At 34.2% G+C, this 18,795-nt stretch overlaps 1 protein-coding gene across 2 annotated transcripts in view; it reads left to right on the top strand.

Moving 5' to 3' along the window:
- PGR (progesterone receptor) overlaps positions 1-17,119 on the top strand; it is a 127,824-nt gene extending 110,705 nt beyond the window's left edge. For both annotated transcript variants that reach the window (XM_070803332.1, XM_070803333.1), the window contains one exon: positions 940-17,119. In XM_070803332.1, the coding sequence (XP_070659433.1) occupies positions 940-1,095 (156 nt within the window). In that variant the 3' untranslated portion in view covers positions 1,096-17,119. The remainder of the gene's footprint in view (positions 1-939) is intronic.
- Positions 17,120-18,795: the final 1,676 nt, after the last annotated feature.

The raw sequence follows: 18,795 nt of genomic DNA on the forward strand, positions 1-18,795 counted from the left end.
ACTCATATAGGAAAGGAAATGTAATCCAGCGAGAAACAATAAAAATTTTTATAATATAAATGCTAGATATTGATTTAGTCAAACATTGAGATATATCTATATAGAGAATAGGAAGAGAAAGTATATGTAGTTGAGGAGATGGGTGTATAATACAAGAAAGCTAAATCCTTATTTAATAGGATCTTAATAATGTAAACTTTGGGAAATATAATTTATTAGAAATACAGAGGTAAATATCAAATGACCCAAACTAAAGTAATTCAAAGTGGTTGCATCTGTGTTTTTGCTCCTGTAGGTCTTGCAGTACTATCTGACTTTCAAAAATATGTGCAAAATATTATTTTGACAGAATTAAAATTAGATTAAAATGATGCTTTCCTGGCAGCGCAGTGGTTAAGACTCTGTGCTGCCAGTGCAGGGGGTGTGGGATTGATCCCTGGTTGGGGAACTAAGATCCTGTATGCAGTATAGTGTGGCCAAAAAAAAGTTAGATTAACATGAATCAGGTTGGGTTGTTTGTATTGACATAGAAGAGTTCGCCTATTGTTATGTGGGAAAAGCTGGATTAAGAAATAGACTATAAATTAATTTCATTTATGGAAATATATATGCATATATATTATTATGCATATATATATTATGCATATACTTGAGTATGTGTAACCAGAAAAACTTGAAATATACCAAATGTTCACACTGCTTATCCAATAGGATTACAGAATACTTTCATTTCTTGAAATCTTTCTATATATTAGAATGTTTCATCATATGTATGTAATATCTTATATATTATTCTGGAAATGGAGGGAGTTTTTTCATTTCAGTAAAAAACAACATCTGAAGCATTTCTATTATTAGAAAAATAAGCTTTGATGTTTACATAGTTTGGAAATGTATTATTTTCCTTACATGTTTCTTATCTGTTTGTTAAACCAACAGCTTGTCAAGCAACTTCATCTGTACTGCTTGAATACATTTATCCAGTCCCGGGCACTGAGTGTTGAATTTCCAGAAATGATGTCTGAGGTTATTGCTGCACAGTTACCCAAGATCTTGGCAGGGATGGTGAAACCTCTTCTCTTTCATAAAAAGTGAATGCCATTTTTATCTTTAAAAAATTAAACTTTGTGCTATGTCTGTTTTTTTGGGGGGGGGGTCATGATTTATGAGGTCACGAGTTTTTACTGTTTTTCTCTAAGCCTTACATTTATAACGTGTCATACTGTGTAAATTTCAAAGAAAAGTTGTGAGGTTTAATTGTTTTCCTTTATAAAGCATAATTCAGATTTTTAGTGTTTTTGTGAACCCATATTTTCCTTAAGAGTTTGCAAGGTTGAAACAGTACTAAAGTGATTGTTAATGTTAATCTTATCCGTATCATTTCATATCATTCGGGTGACATTTTTATCTTTCACATATAACAAAGCTACTTTAGAGAAAAGAAGAATCTTACACGTAAAAACAAAAAGCTGTTTTATGTTCTTTCTAGATAGCTCCTTTTGTCTCCCTGATTATATTTACAAAAATGAAACAAATTGGTATGCAAAATTATAGCTATGTGAGTGTATATACTTTTTTGTGAGAAGGTAATTTATAACCTTAACCATATTTTCCAAAGGGTTTTTAATGCAAAAAATATATAGAAAAAGAGTTTAAAATTCTTAAAATAGATTGATGCTCCTCAAACTAAGAAAACCAGCTTATATGTTAAGACTGTTTCCCAGATCTGAAACACAGATCTCTAAGGAGGTTATTAAGGAAGGAGAGCCATAGTGTTATGACAAGTATATCATGAGTTTTGCAGTTTTCTACTAGCCTTTTGCGGGGGGAATTGTCCTTTAACAAGGCATTCTGAATTGAAATAGGAAGCCAGAAAGTCTGTGGTCTAACTCCACCCGCTACATCTAGGGCATGTGGACAGTCACTTATCCTTACCAAGTCTCTATTATATTTCCTCATCTTTAATAATAACTTTCCTGTAATAATAACTTTCCTGTAGAATGTTCCTTTTGGTCAGAGCTTGTTACTCACTTTTCACATCAAAGAAGAAAGGGATGGAGGGTAGGTGGGGGGAGAAAAAAGGAGGGGAAAAAAGAGATAAGTATTACTCTATTGAGTGGGCATAGTGGACAAATCACAGTTAAAATGTTTTCAGTGTCTCTGATCCAGTCTAAGAGATATTTTAGGAAACATTAAATACTGGCTTAAAATAATATAACCAATAACTAGAAAACACACAATTCACATTGTTATATGAGCTGAAAATATCCCTTTGGAGACACGCGAGTTTTTTCCTGAGGTATCACTAATAGATGTCACTATTTTAAACAGGTCTATGTAAAAAAAAATAGGTGTCACTGTTTTTTTAAATAGACCTATTTTTTAAACACACACACACACACACACATATAAAACAGGAAGAAACACTGGTAAAAACAAAAACCAATCATTTTTTCTTCTAAATAAAATAATTTGTGCCAATTTTAGGCATATATATAATTTTTAACAGTTCAGAGAAACTAGTAGACCTAATTCTTTTTTGAAATTTCTTTAAAATTGGACATTCCCTTATAAATAAAGCATACTACTACTTTATGCAGATTAATAGTTACTAATGAGAAAAATAAAAAAAAACTTTGAAAACAATATAGGAAACATTTACTAAAGCATCTGATTTCTTAATGCATTTTTAAATTACCCATTCCCTTAAACTGATAGATACTTAAAGTTTACCAAGGGGCAATAACATAGAATCATCAATTAATGAATAATAATACAACCCCCAAAACAAGATAAAGTGATTTCATCTGACCAAAAAAACCTGGCAGATCATAATGTTACCATAACTGTTTCTTGCCAATAACTTCTTCCATTTTCAAAATGAATTAGATATAGAGCAGCTGTAAACAGTGAATCTTCATAAGGCCTTTGAAATAGGGATTAAAACAATTTCTAACCAGGACCCATGGCTTGAGTTCTTTAGGTCCATGTCCCAAACAGGTAATAAACAAATTTCATAATGCTTGGTTATAACGTTCAATAAGAGTTTAAACCAAGAATTTCAAATAGTCTTAACATTAGTAAAAAAAGGTCTCTTCCTTAGTGTGTCTGTCTACATGTCTTTTTCAGTGAATACAGGTGTGTTCTGATGCAATGCTGACTGCTATCTAGTCTTTCAAAGTTTTAAACACACAGACTCATTCTCTCTTCATCCTCCAGGCCAAAGTTATTTTCCTAAAATGGATCTAATTTTGCCATTTCCTCACTGGAAAATACTCATTGACTTCCAGTCACCCACTGCAGTGTTTCTCAACTATATATAGCTGCACATTACAGTCTGAAAGAGTTAATCGCTCAACTGTCTGACTCTTTGTGACCCCTGGACTGTAGCCCACCAGGCTCCTCTGTCCATGGAATTCTCCAGGCACGAATACCAAAGTGGGTAGCCATTCCCTTCTCCAGAGGATCTTTCCACCCCAAGGATCAAACCCAGGTCTCCCACAGTGCAGGCAGATAGATTCTTTACTGCCTGATCTACCAGGGAAGCCCACTACAATCTCTAGGAGAGCTTGTTACAAATATCCTTTCCTAGGCTCCATCTTCAAAAATTGTATTTTAATTGGTCCACTCTTCTTATCAATGCAGTGACATAGGAGTCACTCTGAAATGATGTTCAAACATCGGTTCCTGTAACTTGACTCTCTTTATCCTCCCCTGTCATACATTCACCTTTTATTCCAATCACACAAATCTTTAGGGTCAGTCTTCTGCCTTTATTTCCCCCTTTTGATACCAGTCCTGTCTCAGCTCAAGGCTCAGCAAAACATCACTTCTGTCGTATCTTCCCTGCATCTTCCAGAGAGTGACTTTTTTTCTCCTAAGGTTCCGCAGATTTTGTGCAGTTCTGGATTACAATAGTGCATTATTCTATATTCTTACTCTACTACTAGTCTGAGAGCCGCTTTGATATAGGACAGTCACGTTCCTTGTCGGGGAGTTGAATGACATGCTCTCTGGGTTTGGTATTACAATGAATCCCATGTGGGTTTGTTGCATCAGGATGTGTTTCCGTGTGCATGACTTGATCACTTTCTCTTCCCATGGCCCCTAACTTCAACTCTTTAAATATTCCACCTTTTCTTTTCCTGCTTTGTGAGTTTTCTCCTTGTACTGACTATAACATAGAAAATATAAGTACATTTTTCATTTAGTAAGAACACACTTTATGCTCCCTGTTCTAAATTTTAAAACAGAATGGAGTATTATTTCCCTCCCTAAGAAAAATTCCACAAATATAAGAAAATTTGTTTCTTAAGAAAATGTAAGTAGCTCTAAATTGTATTCTAAATACAATTGAGGTTTGTATTAAAAACCTCAGTATACAAAATTTTCTCATCTCTGATTTCATTCAATAAATATTTATTGAGTGCCTGTTATAGCACAAGAAAATGAAGGTGTCTAAATCCTAGGATTTAATATTTCAAGCTAAGGTTTAAAAAAGTTAAAGCTTTTGAAAAAGAACATGACATAACCAAATGGAAGATATGTAGCCTCTAAATCTTTTCCTCTACAAATTTCTGCTTATTAATGTCTCTGTTCTGATGTAGTCGCATAACTTTTATCTTAATTTTATAGGTCATGTGCTTTCTGGAGGCTCTAAAGTGAAATTAAATCACACGAAGAAGGTGGTATATCAGACAGTACTTGAAGGACACTGAAATAGATGATTGAGTTAATAAAAATATTTCCCTGAAAAAGGTTTGAGAAGCCCTTTGGGTCTGAAGCAATTATACCTCCAGTGTCAGCTGTTATATAACAATTGCGTTTTTATTTTTAAAATGGCACTTTTAAATTAGGCAGTACTATCATTTTTCATATTTCACATTAAAATATTAGTTGCTGCGCAGATAATATGCAAATATGGTAGGTAGTATGTTTTCTCCAATAGCCATACCCTGTCAGCCTGTAAATTCTAAACAGCTACAGTGGATAGCGAGTACTGTGTAGAGAGCTGATCTAGACCCACTCTCCCTTTCTCTGCTGTTTAATACCTGGCTGAGCAAGTCTGATTAAAATTGCCTGTGCCAATTGTTTTGTGATTAATAGAAATGAAAATGAAAAGAAATACACAAGTGTTCAGAAATAGTAACTGCTATTTTTATGTTTTCTTTAAGCCATAGTTCGAGTTATGATTTTATCAGATTAATCTGGTATATTCTATAGTGAAACCAAGGAATCTAGAAAATGAAGTTGCTTTATTGCTACCTCTGTGTGCATATGAATATTTAAAATATTTGATTTGAAATTAGAGTTCAAAGTATTCAGTTAATTTCTTCCTCTGAAAAAAATATAGTCTTTTGAGTTTGTGGCCTGCTTTATCAAAAATCTAAAGAGCCAGTTCCATTCATTATAATACAAAGAATAAAGGTACTGATATTGACCTTTTTAAAAAAGTATTTCTTTAAAATATAGAGAGGTTGACTAAAACACAGGCATTCCAAAAATCTATGCTATATAGTTCATGCTCAGATTATTTTTACTGTGGTAATAATTCTGCATAAAAGAACAATGGGTCTGGAAATTATAATGAAGTCATCAGCTCCCTAAAAATCATTCCTGTCCTTAAGGGTATATTATAAAATTCCCAGAAGAGATCTTCATGTCTGCTTTGATCTTGCATTGTTTTGGTAAGAAAGCTATTAAATTTCTAGAGTTTTTACTGTGAATACCTGAGCAATTTCTCTCATGTACATGTACTCTTTGCATACCAGATTTCAGAATAGAATACCAGTTCTTTTAAATATTCATATAATCTCCAGCAATGGTGTATAAGTACTCAAAAGAACATATTTTTTCAATTTTAAAGCTATTTTATTGTTATACTTAAGAACTCATCAACCATGTCTCCATTGATAAAGTTAATGGATAAGCAGACAACCCAAGAAAGGGTAACTACCAGTTGGATATGGGGAATTTTTGCAGCTCTTAAATTTTGCAGGAAATATATAGCCAGAAAATCTCACAGGTTTGCCAAGTCCTAAATTGCTTATCCACACTAGACTAAGCCATGTAATGATTTTGATGAAGATAATATTGCTTGATTTCTGTGGTTTCACTATGTTTTCCCTACTCAAAGTTTAGTGAAAAAGACAGTCTCTATCTCTCAACCTTGCATACATTATCTATTTAATATACCATTATTCCACACTCTCTGGTCCTTATCAAATTATCAAATTTCACAAGTTGAACAAAAAGCAGTAAAATAAATGACTGCTTGCTTCATATTATGGATGAATAATATGAATACCAATCCAGGTATTCATATTGATCTATGGATTGATCTATGTCCATATGAGTCCAGAATGTGAACTGGGTCTAGATAACTGCATTCAGGTTGGCTCACATTCCCATTTAAACTCAGGAAAAGTCCTTACAGACCATCAGTTACTTGGGGCCAATAAAACCTGTACATCCAGGGTTAGGCATGAAATAGTATGGCCTTAAAAACGTGAAAGAAAAGAGGCTAAGTGTAGTTTTCTTTAATAATTTGTCCTCTCTACCATTAGACAAGATTTGAGAATTTAGGGAAGGGGGCATTGGTGATAAGTTAAAGGGCAGTAGTTCATGGTTGTTGTTCTGCCGCTAACTCATGTCTGACTCTTTGTGACTCCATGCTGTCCTCCACTGTCTCCAGAGTTTGCTCAAATTCATGTCCATTGAGTCAGCAGTGCTATCTAACCATCTCATCCTCTGCTGTCGTCTTTTCCTTCTGCCTTCAGTCTTTCCCAGCATCAGGGTCTTTTCCAGTGAGTCAGCTCTTCGCATCAGGTGGCCAAAGTATTGGAGCTTCAGCCTCAGTCCTTCCAATGAATATTCAGGGTTGATTTCCTTTAGGATTGAGTGATTCGTTCTCCTGTTCATAGTGGCAGTGATTTAACACATACGTTACCTAAATATCCTATGGCCGAAGCAAAGACAATCTCAGAGGGCCCTGCTCCTCTTCTTGGAGTTGATCGCGTTCCAAGGCAGCGCTCCGGGCACTTGCCTGGAGGCTGCGCCCCGGCTTGTCCACGGCCCTGTGCAGCTGTGGAGCTTGGGAGAGTGTTACAGGACTGCTGGATTAGCCCCAAAATGTCAACCTCATTTTCAATTTACTGGCTCTTGTTGCTTTATGTCATGCTGACCTTACATGAGTTTGTTTGCTTTCTTTCTACTCGCGGAGAGATGGGAAGGCATTACTTTAAGCTTTTGAAAGCTAAAGCTGGTTGAAAGCTTTAACTGACAAAAGACTTACAGAGAAATGTGAATTAAGCAGCTAAGAAAGCTTACCCTCTCCATTGCTTTAAAGAAAATTAAATTATTAACTGCAGTGCGACATCAGTATCATGGTCAACATTTAGATATATATGAGCAAACTATTTAAATGATATTGTAATCTTTTGAAATTGTTCTTAATACATCAAATCCTAATATATCCAATTTAGCAAGCATAACTTTTTCTAAATGAAACCTACTTAAAATGTTTTCCTCTTGTCAGTTACATATAAAGCTTAACACCTCTTTCTATGAAATCTACTTACCTGTGAGAGGTTTTTGTTGTTGTTATGAATTATTTATAGAAAGCAGTTGTTTAAAACTTTTGCCATTAAACTTTTACGAACCCCCACCCTCAGAAAGCTAGATTTTTAAGTATCTCCCCACCAAACTGTATTCCTATTAAGAAATAATTGTTTTGTTTTCTTCACATTTTTTATTCAAAGACATATCAATTAGAGTTGCTGAGTAGCATAACAATCATATCCACACTAATTTAATGGGTTTTGTGCAACTTTCATTGGGTAAATGAAAAAATGTTTTTAAAATATGTAATAGAAAAATAATCAATGGGCATCTATCATTGCTTTCTCTAAGAGCTTTAAAAGTCATGAGAAACATCAGAAGTTTTATGTAAAGTTAATATAATCATACCATATTCTCATCAAAACAGAAATATGCAGCTCTGCTTATTCCCTATAGACTAAGAATAGTATCCAACATTTACTTAAAATGGTGAGTCCTGTATTTGATATAACTGAGGGTAGAAAGAGATTTTTCAAGTGGCAGTCTTTAGACCTCGTCATTGTAACCAATTTAGTTTTTTCTTATGAACTGAGTACAATGTGCATTTTCACTTTTTCTGATACATGTACATCCACAAGAAAAGTCAGGACATAGAGTTTTTTTTTAAGTTTTTCATGTTGAAATTTGGGATAAAAACAAGAAAAATATAAAAATTCTTCATATTTTGCAAGGAGTAAATACAACTTACAGAAGTGAAATGGAGAAGTACTGTAAACAGTAGCTTTTCCCCTTTATTATTGAGTGAACAATTATGCTGATGATACAAAACATGATTATCTACAATGATAACAATGGTAAATGCTAGAAAAATAATCACATACTCTCCAATCATATAAAGTATAAATATGCCGAGAAGCTTACTTTTTGCTTTTTAATACAGATGCCCATTTTCTAACTTGAGGATAAATAGTTTAGAAAAAAATCACTGATCTTTAAGTTTCTGTTTAGCTACCAGTTAGGTGTCAACATGTAAAAAGCAGGGAGAGAAAAAGGAGAGGGGAGAAAGAGACAGGGAGAGAGACAAGAAAGGGGGAAAGAAAGAGAAAGGGAGCAGAAAAGGAAGAATGAAGGAGGGACTACAAGAAAGAAAGAAGGAAGGAAGGGGGAGGAAGGAAAAAGTTAGGAACAAATTATCCATTTCAAGTCTGAAACTAAAATTTTATTAATAGTTTACATTAATATAAAGTAACTGACCCTCAGTTATCTATGTTAATATAAAGAAGAAAAAAGCTCTGAAATAAAAAACAAAAAAATTGTGGGTTTTTTTTTTTGCAAAGTTGAAAAGTCTTACTTTAGGAGTCAGTTTTTAAATTTATCTTATTTAGGAATCATTTTGTTCTTCACCAACCAGTTACAAACATTACTGTGTTGCATGTCAGTTATTCTACCATAATGTGGAGATAAGTAATGAATAAAATACATTAGACAGCAATCCTACCTTCTCTGAGTCTACAGTTGGATGGGGACTAGACTCAGGTAAATAGATAGTTACGATGTTGTGTACTGAATGTCATGGTAGAGAAAGTACAAGGAGCCATCGGAGCACATGAGGGGCACCTAGGCTGCATTTAAGAGTGGACAAAGGCATCTTGATAAAAGGTTTCTCAGTCGTGATCTAAAAGTGGTTTAATAATTAGTTGAGCATGCAGAATTAACAAACGCTCAAGGCAGGAAGGGAAGAGTATTCCAGCCAGAAGTTAACGGCACAGGCACAGACCTGATGGTGAGAGGACGGGTGGGGGCTGATGATGAGGCGGAAGAAAACCAGGTCCAGGAAATTAATGGTCTTGTAACCATGTTCAATTGTGCAGTCTTGATGCCTGTTTAAACAGGAGAGCAGCAGAATTCAGATTGGTGTATAAGAAAGCTCACCCTCACTGCCATCTGGAGAACAGAATTGGAGATAGAGAGAACATTTGTTAGGAAGTTGCAGTATTCTAGTGGAAAATAGTGGCCATAAACATAAGAGTTGGAGGTGATCTTTCCTCCTCCCTAGTTTTCCAGAGATTAAAAAAAAAAAGAATTGACAGAGTTTATGGAAATAGGTAAAATATGCCGTATACACTGTCAAACATAGGTCAGATGCCTGTTCTGTCACTGCTGAAATTTCAAATTTTTCATTAAAAAAGATGATAAAAAACTAAGAAATTTAGTATACCAAATTCTAGAATCTTATCAAACAATCTCTACCCCTCTACTAATATCCTCACCTTTGCACATCTATTAAATCTCAAGATCCTGGATTTTGCACAAAGGTAAGAACTAGAACAGCTTAAGAATCAGCAAATGGGAAAAGAAAGGGAAACTAAGCTGTATTCAGCTAAAAAAAAATTAAGACATCTTTTGTATAGATCCTTCTTCAGATGCTGTTATTCAGTATAATTGCAAAATAGTACATACAAAAATGCTTGGTTCTCTGCAAGGAGTCTTGACTTCTTGATGATGTCTTATTCATGAAGACTTCTTCGTGATGCCTTCACAGAGGGAGTGGAGTCGAGGAAGGAGGGCTGGTGAGTGAGAGAGTGGGGAACGAACTTGGCACATGGAAATAGCCTATCTGTGGCTTTTCGTTTCACAGAGCCTTATTTTGAATTATCTCCCCCAGTTTCCATCCAGTGCTGTTCTTCCTTTTCCCTTCCACTAACCCATGACAACTGGGAAAAGGAAGACACTTACGTGGGGGCAGTGGCGATGGGAAGGGGTCTTCTTTCTCCTGGACCTCAGTGGCCTCGCCCGTCCCTCACCACGCCTGCTCATCAGAACCCACTGCTGTCGCCTCTTATTTAAGACACCGGCTCATAATCGCATCTGTTCTCTTTTGTCCAGGATGCAGGGGGCTGTGACCTCTTTGTGACTTGTCTGATTTTGTCTGATTGTCTGACTTGTCTGATTTTGAAAGAATCTTCCATTCCTTCCTGGCTCAGCACATCCTTCTGAGGCCTAGCTGCTTTCCCCATCTGGCTTCTGTGTGTGGTCACCTTTTCTGCAAAGCCCCCACCCAGCCGGCACCATGTTGAATCCATGCTTTCCTGAGATGTTTGCAGACTTTATATCCTTGCACTAAAGCCATGGTTTTCTTGGATTTCCCCTGACTAGTCTAGGTATTCTTTTGCTCATCCCAGTTCCTTCAAAACTGGGATGCTATCATCTGATCTTCTTACTCTTCCAGTTTCCTCTTCTGAATCACAGACGCCTCTCACTTCCTCTTCCTGTCTGTTGGAGGCTTCCCCTGGGTCTTAGACTGAGTCTTTTTCATCTATTCCTGGGAATCCTTTCTGTTTGAGAATGTCTTTGAGATTTAGAGAATCATTTTATTTTTTTCTTGGAAAGTCCCATCCTCCAGACTTGTCTTGCTCTAGATTTCAAGGACTAATTGTGAAATCAGAAGGTAAATGTCAACTTCCTTTAATCATTTCTGCTGTAACAGTCCTAATTCTTCTTGGAGCAACATAGCTGCTTCCAACTGACTAGGACCAGGTGTCAAAAAGAAAAACACAAAATTAATATATCTCAATAAATATATTCTTTGGATGTGCTTTTGGAATCATATGAATTTTTCTGTCAAGAGGGTGAGACTCGCTCTTCCCCGTACACTCCTGGTTCTGTGTGTATGTGTGTGTGCTCAGTCATGTCCAACTCTTTGTGAATCCATGGACTCTAGCCCTCCAGGATCCTATGTCCATGGAATTACTGGTTGGTAACAAATGCATACCTGTAAAAATTATAGTGGGCTTTTAATGGCATCATCACATACTAATTTTTAATCTAATGCTTTGTACCCACCTGAAAGATTTAGTAGACTTCTTGACACATAGTTGATTTTTACATTTTGTTATGTTGAAGTTGATGAAAACTCCTCTCTATTCCTTGTTAGTTAAACTAGTGTAATATTTGGCAAGAGATACAAGGAATCATCATTTTCCTCTCTCAAGATCCATACCCCTTTAGGTTTCCATTGCTACTCTCCTATTTTCAGTAGATTGTAGTGTTAATACAGAAGATTTATACCTTGAAAGATATTTTAGCCCCGATATACTTCTTGAGTCCAGTTCCACACTCCTAGCTCCTCGTTTTTAAGCAGAGAGACAATATTTGAAATTCATCTGAGGTTCTTACAGTGAGGATTAGATTCTCCTTTTGTGTTTGGCTGGCACTGGTTCCCTGGTGATGGTCAGGTGACAAATGCAAAACTAAGAATCAGGTGACAGCGAGTGCCTGACAAGCGCGTCACACACTTCTTTTCAATCTAATGTTCAGAACTCCACTTTGTTTCCACTCTAGAGGTAGACTTCAGAGAAAATATTTTGTGATTCACATGAAAAAACTGAGTCAGTCTGTTCCACTTGACAGGGCTCTGACATTAAATTGGTTGGTAGTTTGAAAGTGAAATATATTTTTCAAACAACAATTTACCACTAATTAATTAGTCTGTGTGATATTAAAATAAGCACTTCTATATGTCTTTCTTAATGAATTAGTGCACCCGAAACCTCAATACAGTTATATACAAGATGCATAAAATCATCAGTCACTTTAAATTTATGATCAACATTTCAGGTTGTATGGTAGTGAATGTGGTGAGGTTATATAGGTTATATATTATATAGGTAATATACTCGACTGTGTGTGTGTTTTAATGAAGCAAGGACTGACTCTCAAGACAATTACATTGAACCCAGCTAATTGTTCATGAAGACAAAATGCACTCAACTGTTTTCTAATAAGATTCAATAATGCAGTGTATCACACTGGTGAAGTAAAAGGTTTAATAGTTATTATACAAAATATTATTGATTTTCATATGAAATTTAATGCATTTAACATTAGAGTGAAAATAATGTAATCTAATTGTTAACAAAGTACTTCAGACAATTACTGTGAATTTGGTTTCATTACTATGAATATAATTTAATACTGGACATATGCAAATATGCTCCTTTGGTAAATAAGTTCCTGTTGAAGTCATACATAGTTGTGTAAAAACATTCCCTTGATAGCTCCTTGTAAGATCAAAAATCATCCCTGCTGCTGCTGTTGCTAAGTCGCTTCAATCGTGTCCAACTCTGTGCAACCCCATAGACAGCAGCCCACCGGGCTCCCCTCTCCCCGGGATTCTCCAGGCAAGAACACTGGAGTGGGTTGCCATTTCCTTCTCCAGTGCATGAAAGTGAAAAGTGAAAGTGAAATCGCTCAGTTGTGTCCCGACTCTTAGCGACCCCATGGACCGCAGCCCACCAGGCTCCTCTGTCCACGGGATTTTCCAGGCAAGCGTATGGTGTGAGTATATATTCATTCTTAATTCATAGAATCCCACTGCTTCTACTTTTTTTAATCTGTGTTGATATCAATTCCTGTTTATTTAGATCAGGAATCAATATGATTTGATAAATATTACCAGTCCCTTTAGCTGCTACTTGAGTAGATGCTATGCACAGGCCTTGTATTGGGAAGGAATTTTACATATATTATCTCTAGTTCTTACAGTAATCTTTGCAAGTTAAATATTGAGTTCCATTTTACAGTAGAGAAGACAGGTTCAGAGTAGTTCATTAAATTTGAAAAACAATTTCTTGCACTAGTGCTCTTCAAAAAAAGAGAGAAAAAAAGGACATTCTGTCACTTTTTTTCCAAATTAAATTAGTTTTCCTGGCATACATATTAAATATTTTGTAATAGTTTTTATTTAAGAAATGAAGAAACAAAATCATCCTTATTAATAGATGTGCTGTATGTTTAAGTCTCATGAAGGTGAATTGGCTTTGGAATTCTTACTAGAAGTATAAAAAGCTTCTGGAATGGGGAGTCACTTTTCTGGGGAATCCAAAATATAAATAACATCAATTTCCCAACATTATAGCCTCTGTTCAGGAATTCATCAAATATCAAAAGAAATTCAACTCCTCCCCTATTAAATTTATTACTAAATATTTAAGTCAGATTTAATTACTAGAAATTATATATAGAGAAAGACAGAGATTCGTGCAAGCAGTTAATTGACATGGTCTGTGTAGTTGTAAAAACGGGTCTTTTATTGATAGAGAAGTAACTTTGGATTGAACAGTTCACTGATAGCTTCTAGGTCTTAAAAATTACTAGAATACAGTGCCTTTTAAAATATATACATATTAAATATATTTAAAAATCCTACTCAAAGTGAAATTAGGGAGTATAATATACATCCTTAAAAGTCAAAGTTTCTTGATTTGTAGCCTCAGGGTGGCTCCAAGTGCCTTGGCAATGAGTGCTTTTTAATGGTTGGAATTTTGAGGATATATTCTCAATATTTCCATTATTATATTTACTAAGTGGTTTTGATAAATTGATGCCTTAGTGTCTGTCCTACTTCAAATATCTTGCTCTGTGTTTTAATCCTTGTGTACCAGAAGGTTAAGATAAATAACCATATAATCTTTATTTAAAGGTAAGACAGATACAGACACAAAGTATTTTTGTTAAAAATTACTTAAAGTTGGACCATGTTCTAGATAAAGAGAAACAATTGTGGTAAATATAAAATTATTCATAGAATTTATAATTAAATTTTGAAATTCTTCCTGAATTTATTGAGTTTTAGCAGAACTGCACGATGAAATTGTTTCCTTTAAGTAAGATTTAAATCAGACCAATGTGGATGATATGAAATAGAAGAAATGTTTTTATTTGTCAGACTTTTTTTGTTCTTCACAAATTTTACACATTTCCTAATGGTGACAGTGATTTAAAGATGTACTCTTCTTGCTGAAACATTATAGAGTTATAAATAATTTATCAAAGGAAAGAATAATTTTAGGAATTTGGATCAATGTCCAAAAAGAATTAGATTTTTTGTGAAATTTTAATAGTTTACAAGCCATTATTACAGTTATTCAAGTTCCTAAATGACATGTAAATTATTGAAATTATGCGTGGTAAGAAATTCATATTATCTAAATTCCCACAAAATGCGAGAAATTATAGAAAAGGGGGAAAATCTATAAATTATGCAACAAAATTTAAGCTGAGGGGAGAACTACTATATTCACATTAATTGAGCCAGGGGATCTACAGTTAGCTTGGTCAAATTTCGGAATTTTGGTTGAAGTATGTTGTTCATTTATTAAAGGATAATTATCACTAAGAATTACTAAAAAAAAAAATAATAATAATGATGATGACCTGGTTGAAAAAAGGTAAGCATGGAGTGAACCAGAACATGCATACTTGTTTATCTTGTAAGTAGAGGTCTAAGGACCAGTTTCAAATAGTTCTTAAAGTTACCCGAATACATGTAGAAAAAGTCAACAGCAATATTGCACTTAGTTTTAAAAGATTCGTCAGTTCCCTAAAATGTAATGCTTTGTGATCATAGTATCTGTCTTCAATTCTTTGAAGCTCAATGTCTTCACCTACCTAGCAGAGAATATTTCAACAAAGAGCTTTGCTTTTAAATGAGATGTCTATAAAATTCCTTTGCACACTGTAAAACACTATACAGATATATTTTTTCTAAGAAATAGATAAGCACATGCTAAAAATCCTTAATAGTTACAACATATATTTTACGATGTAGGTAGTTAACATTAGTAAATCAACCTTTGGTGGCCAAATAAATATGATTTTTAACAACCAAACCAATAAATTCACTGATAGAGCTCCTTATTTGTTGAAAAGCCATAAAAGTGAAAATCCTCACCCTGCAAATGAGAATGCTGGTTGGGCACAGAAGCACGTGAGAGAAGGCAGTGTGTGTGGAAGCCCACCTGGGGGCTGGGCTCCCCAGTCTGCGCACCTTCAGGCTGCTTAGCTCAGGCTTGAGTTTGTGGACCTGCTCAGTCTGCTCGACCACAACCTTTCATAGGTGATTGCTAAGAGGGTTTTTTCTTAAAAAGAAAAAAAAAAAAAAAAGAATATTGTCAAAAATGGTTGTTTGCACATCCTGTGAATTTTTCTTCCTTCCAAATGGAGACTCATGTTTATGACTACTATTTAAAAGGACTTCATTTAAAGCACATTTTATGAAAACAAAATAATTCCATGTTTAATGTTCATGTATACTTAATATCTTCTCTACAAGTAGCTCAGTTAATAGAGTGTTTTTTAATAACAAATATGTTTTTGCAGTGAGGAAACCGGCCCAAGTAGAAGTGATCTGGGGACAGGAAGAGGTTATTGTTTGTTTCTAAATTATCTGAGTTGGCCATCTAAGACTCTTGTCTGGTGGTTCATTGTACCTTTGCTGTGGAGATACAAAATAAATTTCTTCCAAAAACTAAGAAAATACTCAATTCAGAGGTTATTTATCTTTACATCATTTTCATATTTGTAATAACTTTCTTGCACAGAATTAAGTTGCATATATCATGTGGAGCTATAACTCTTTAACTTATTGCAATGTCAAGTTATCTATACTGAAGTAGGGCTTAGGTTGAAAGTATTCTGGAATGCAGAATGTCTCAACTCCACATGCACGCATGAGTGCAAGCTCGCGTACACAGCAATCTAGAGAAAGATGTAGCTAGGTTCCTTTTACAAGAGAGAACAAGGGTCATCAGTGCAGGCTGAAATACAGGGGGAAATAGTGTGGAAGTTTAAAAGACTTGTGTTCTATGCTGTACTCTGACACTTCTTCCTGCGCCAGTGTGAATTACCTAACCTGTCTGAACCTCATTTTCCCTATCTGAAAAATGAGGACATACGATATACAGGCATCTCAAAAGCTTTGGAACTTACAGTTCTATTCACTGCATTGTAGACTCTTTAACTTTGCCTTTTCTTTACATTGAAATCTAGACAAAAGTAGTTCAATCTAACTTTTAACAGATTTTTAATTTATATCTTGGCTTTGTTTAACCTCATGCAATTTGAACTTGAGTGTTTCCATTTAACTTCTGAAAAAATGAAAGGAAAACTTACTCTTTATTTCCTACACATCTATCAATAATCTGAAAATTATGTTACTTACAGAAATTTCCCCAAAGTGACTTTTACCCTCTCAGTTATAAAATTGGATAGCTATAGTATATAACATTAATGAAATTTAAAATATTGACTTGTGATATTTTCAAAACTAATGTATTTTTCCTGCATTAAAACCTACTTTTCTGTACTTTATTGTCAGTAAATTCTAATTCTCTGAAATAGTGATTTGTGTCTGATACACAAAAACAATATTCCTTTCGTCTTTCCATCTCCTCTCTACACATTCGCTTTAATAACACCTTGGTTCTGAAAAACAAATTACGTTTTCCTTTAAACTTTCTTGAAGCTGATTTTAATGTTATAATTCAAAATGTTAATTTGCATTTTAATTCTTCCCTGTTATATTCATATAATCCTATTGTTATAACTGCTTAGAATAACAAGCGAATAGCTTCAAACCATACCCCGAGGATAAATGGTTTAGATGGGAATATGGATGTCATTTTATTAAGTCCAAGTTAATTGTGAAATAATTTCAACTGAAAATTAACAGTGTGCATGATAAAGGTAAAAATTAGTTATTTAAAAATCATCTTCAAAATGTGTATTTCAAATTAATAATGTCTTCTGTATTAATTTGAACGTCATTATGTTTTAATTGTTCTCTGAATCAGTATATTTTTCTATATGGAATTTTTGAATGACATGAAAAGAAAATGTACCTCTAGAGATGTATAAGTTAATTCATCTTGTAATAAATAGAAATTTATCATTTAAAACATTGCTGTTAAAATGCATTATTAGTGCTGATATATTTTATTCACTTCTGCATATCAAATTCATTATTTTAACCATGTTCCAAACATGACAATCTAGTATCTAAATTGATCCTCTTACCCAGATATATGTTGTACTTGAATTATCTTTTTGCTTATATATGTAATATGTTTCTTCCCTTTTTTTTTCTCATTATACTATTTAAGGTGATTTAAAGCAAAAGTATGTTCAGAGAGTCATAGGATATTAGAGTTACAACTGGCCTTTACAAATCCTCTGGTTCATGAGTTCTGTATCTGTGGTTCAAGGAGTGGCTTTGAGCAGCTTAAATCCCAACACAGTCTGTATATAATTTTAGTGTCTGTATGTACGTGTGTCTTCCATTGCTTTCATTTTTAACTCAGCAACAGCAACAAAAATTTGTAAGGAAACAAATCAATTCAACCACCTCATTTTGCAAATAAAGAATCTGAAGCTCAAATGAGTTTACAAGTCATCCAAGGTCATGGAGGTTGTGACTGTAAAAGTTGGAGTGAGGTACCAATTTGTAGGTTGAACACTGAATGTTATTGCTCAGGTAGAACTCCTGACAGAAGTGGGTTTTCAGCTGATATAGAGGCTGGAAAACTGTGGGTTCCCTTTAATTTTGTTCACATAGATTTGAGTTAGTGAATTTAGCCTCCCATTTCAGTTAGCATCACAATATTATTTTGATACAACTATAAGATAATTATTATTTGCTATCCATATTTTATGGATTAATATGTATGGCAATAAAATATGGATTTATTGAAAAATTGAAATGAATTTCTCATATTTCTGCAGATAAATGTTGTTTTGGGACACATTAAACTTCTATCATTCTTTTTTCTCAACCAAAAACAATGATAAAATGATACAAGTAGGCATTTCTGCTCCACTGATGATTATCTTTGACCTATTCATCAATAAATGTGTGAAATCTTTTACTTTCTTATTTTCTCAGGCTAAAAGAGAGACAAAAGCAAAGATCACAATAAAGTTTAATGAAGAGTTTATTAGTTCTAGAAATTTGTAACTTATCTACATCTCATCACTAATTTGCACAAAATTCAGTAGAGTGATTTCATATATGAAATGAATCAATAAATGATATCTCTCTATATTTTATGTTTTCAAGTATTTAAAAATCACAGTTTTGTAAACCTGGAAGAGGAATGAAACTGCATTATCTTCCAAAAATAACCAAGATAAAAAAAAAGAAAGAAAAGGAAAAAAAGAAGATGTAGGTTGTCAACTAAATGCTTGATCTAATGACCTTTAAAATAGAATCCTATTTTAATGAATGAAGGTCTATTAATAAATTGGCTTAAAATGATTAGGGGGGGAATGAAATAGAAAACATTTCTTCAGACCATCCAAGAACCTGAAAAATGACAAGATGGAATGTCCCCCACAGTTCCCAAGAAATTAACCAACATACATCAAGGTTGTATCATGTGCCATTCAAGATCTTAAAGG

The sequence above is a fragment of the Bos indicus genome, chromosome 15 (assembly GCF_029378745.1).
Source record: "Bos indicus isolate NIAB-ARS_2022 breed Sahiwal x Tharparkar chromosome 15, NIAB-ARS_B.indTharparkar_mat_pri_1.0, whole genome shotgun sequence".
Taxonomy (NCBI): Eukaryota; Metazoa; Chordata; class Mammalia; order Artiodactyla; family Bovidae; genus Bos; species Bos indicus.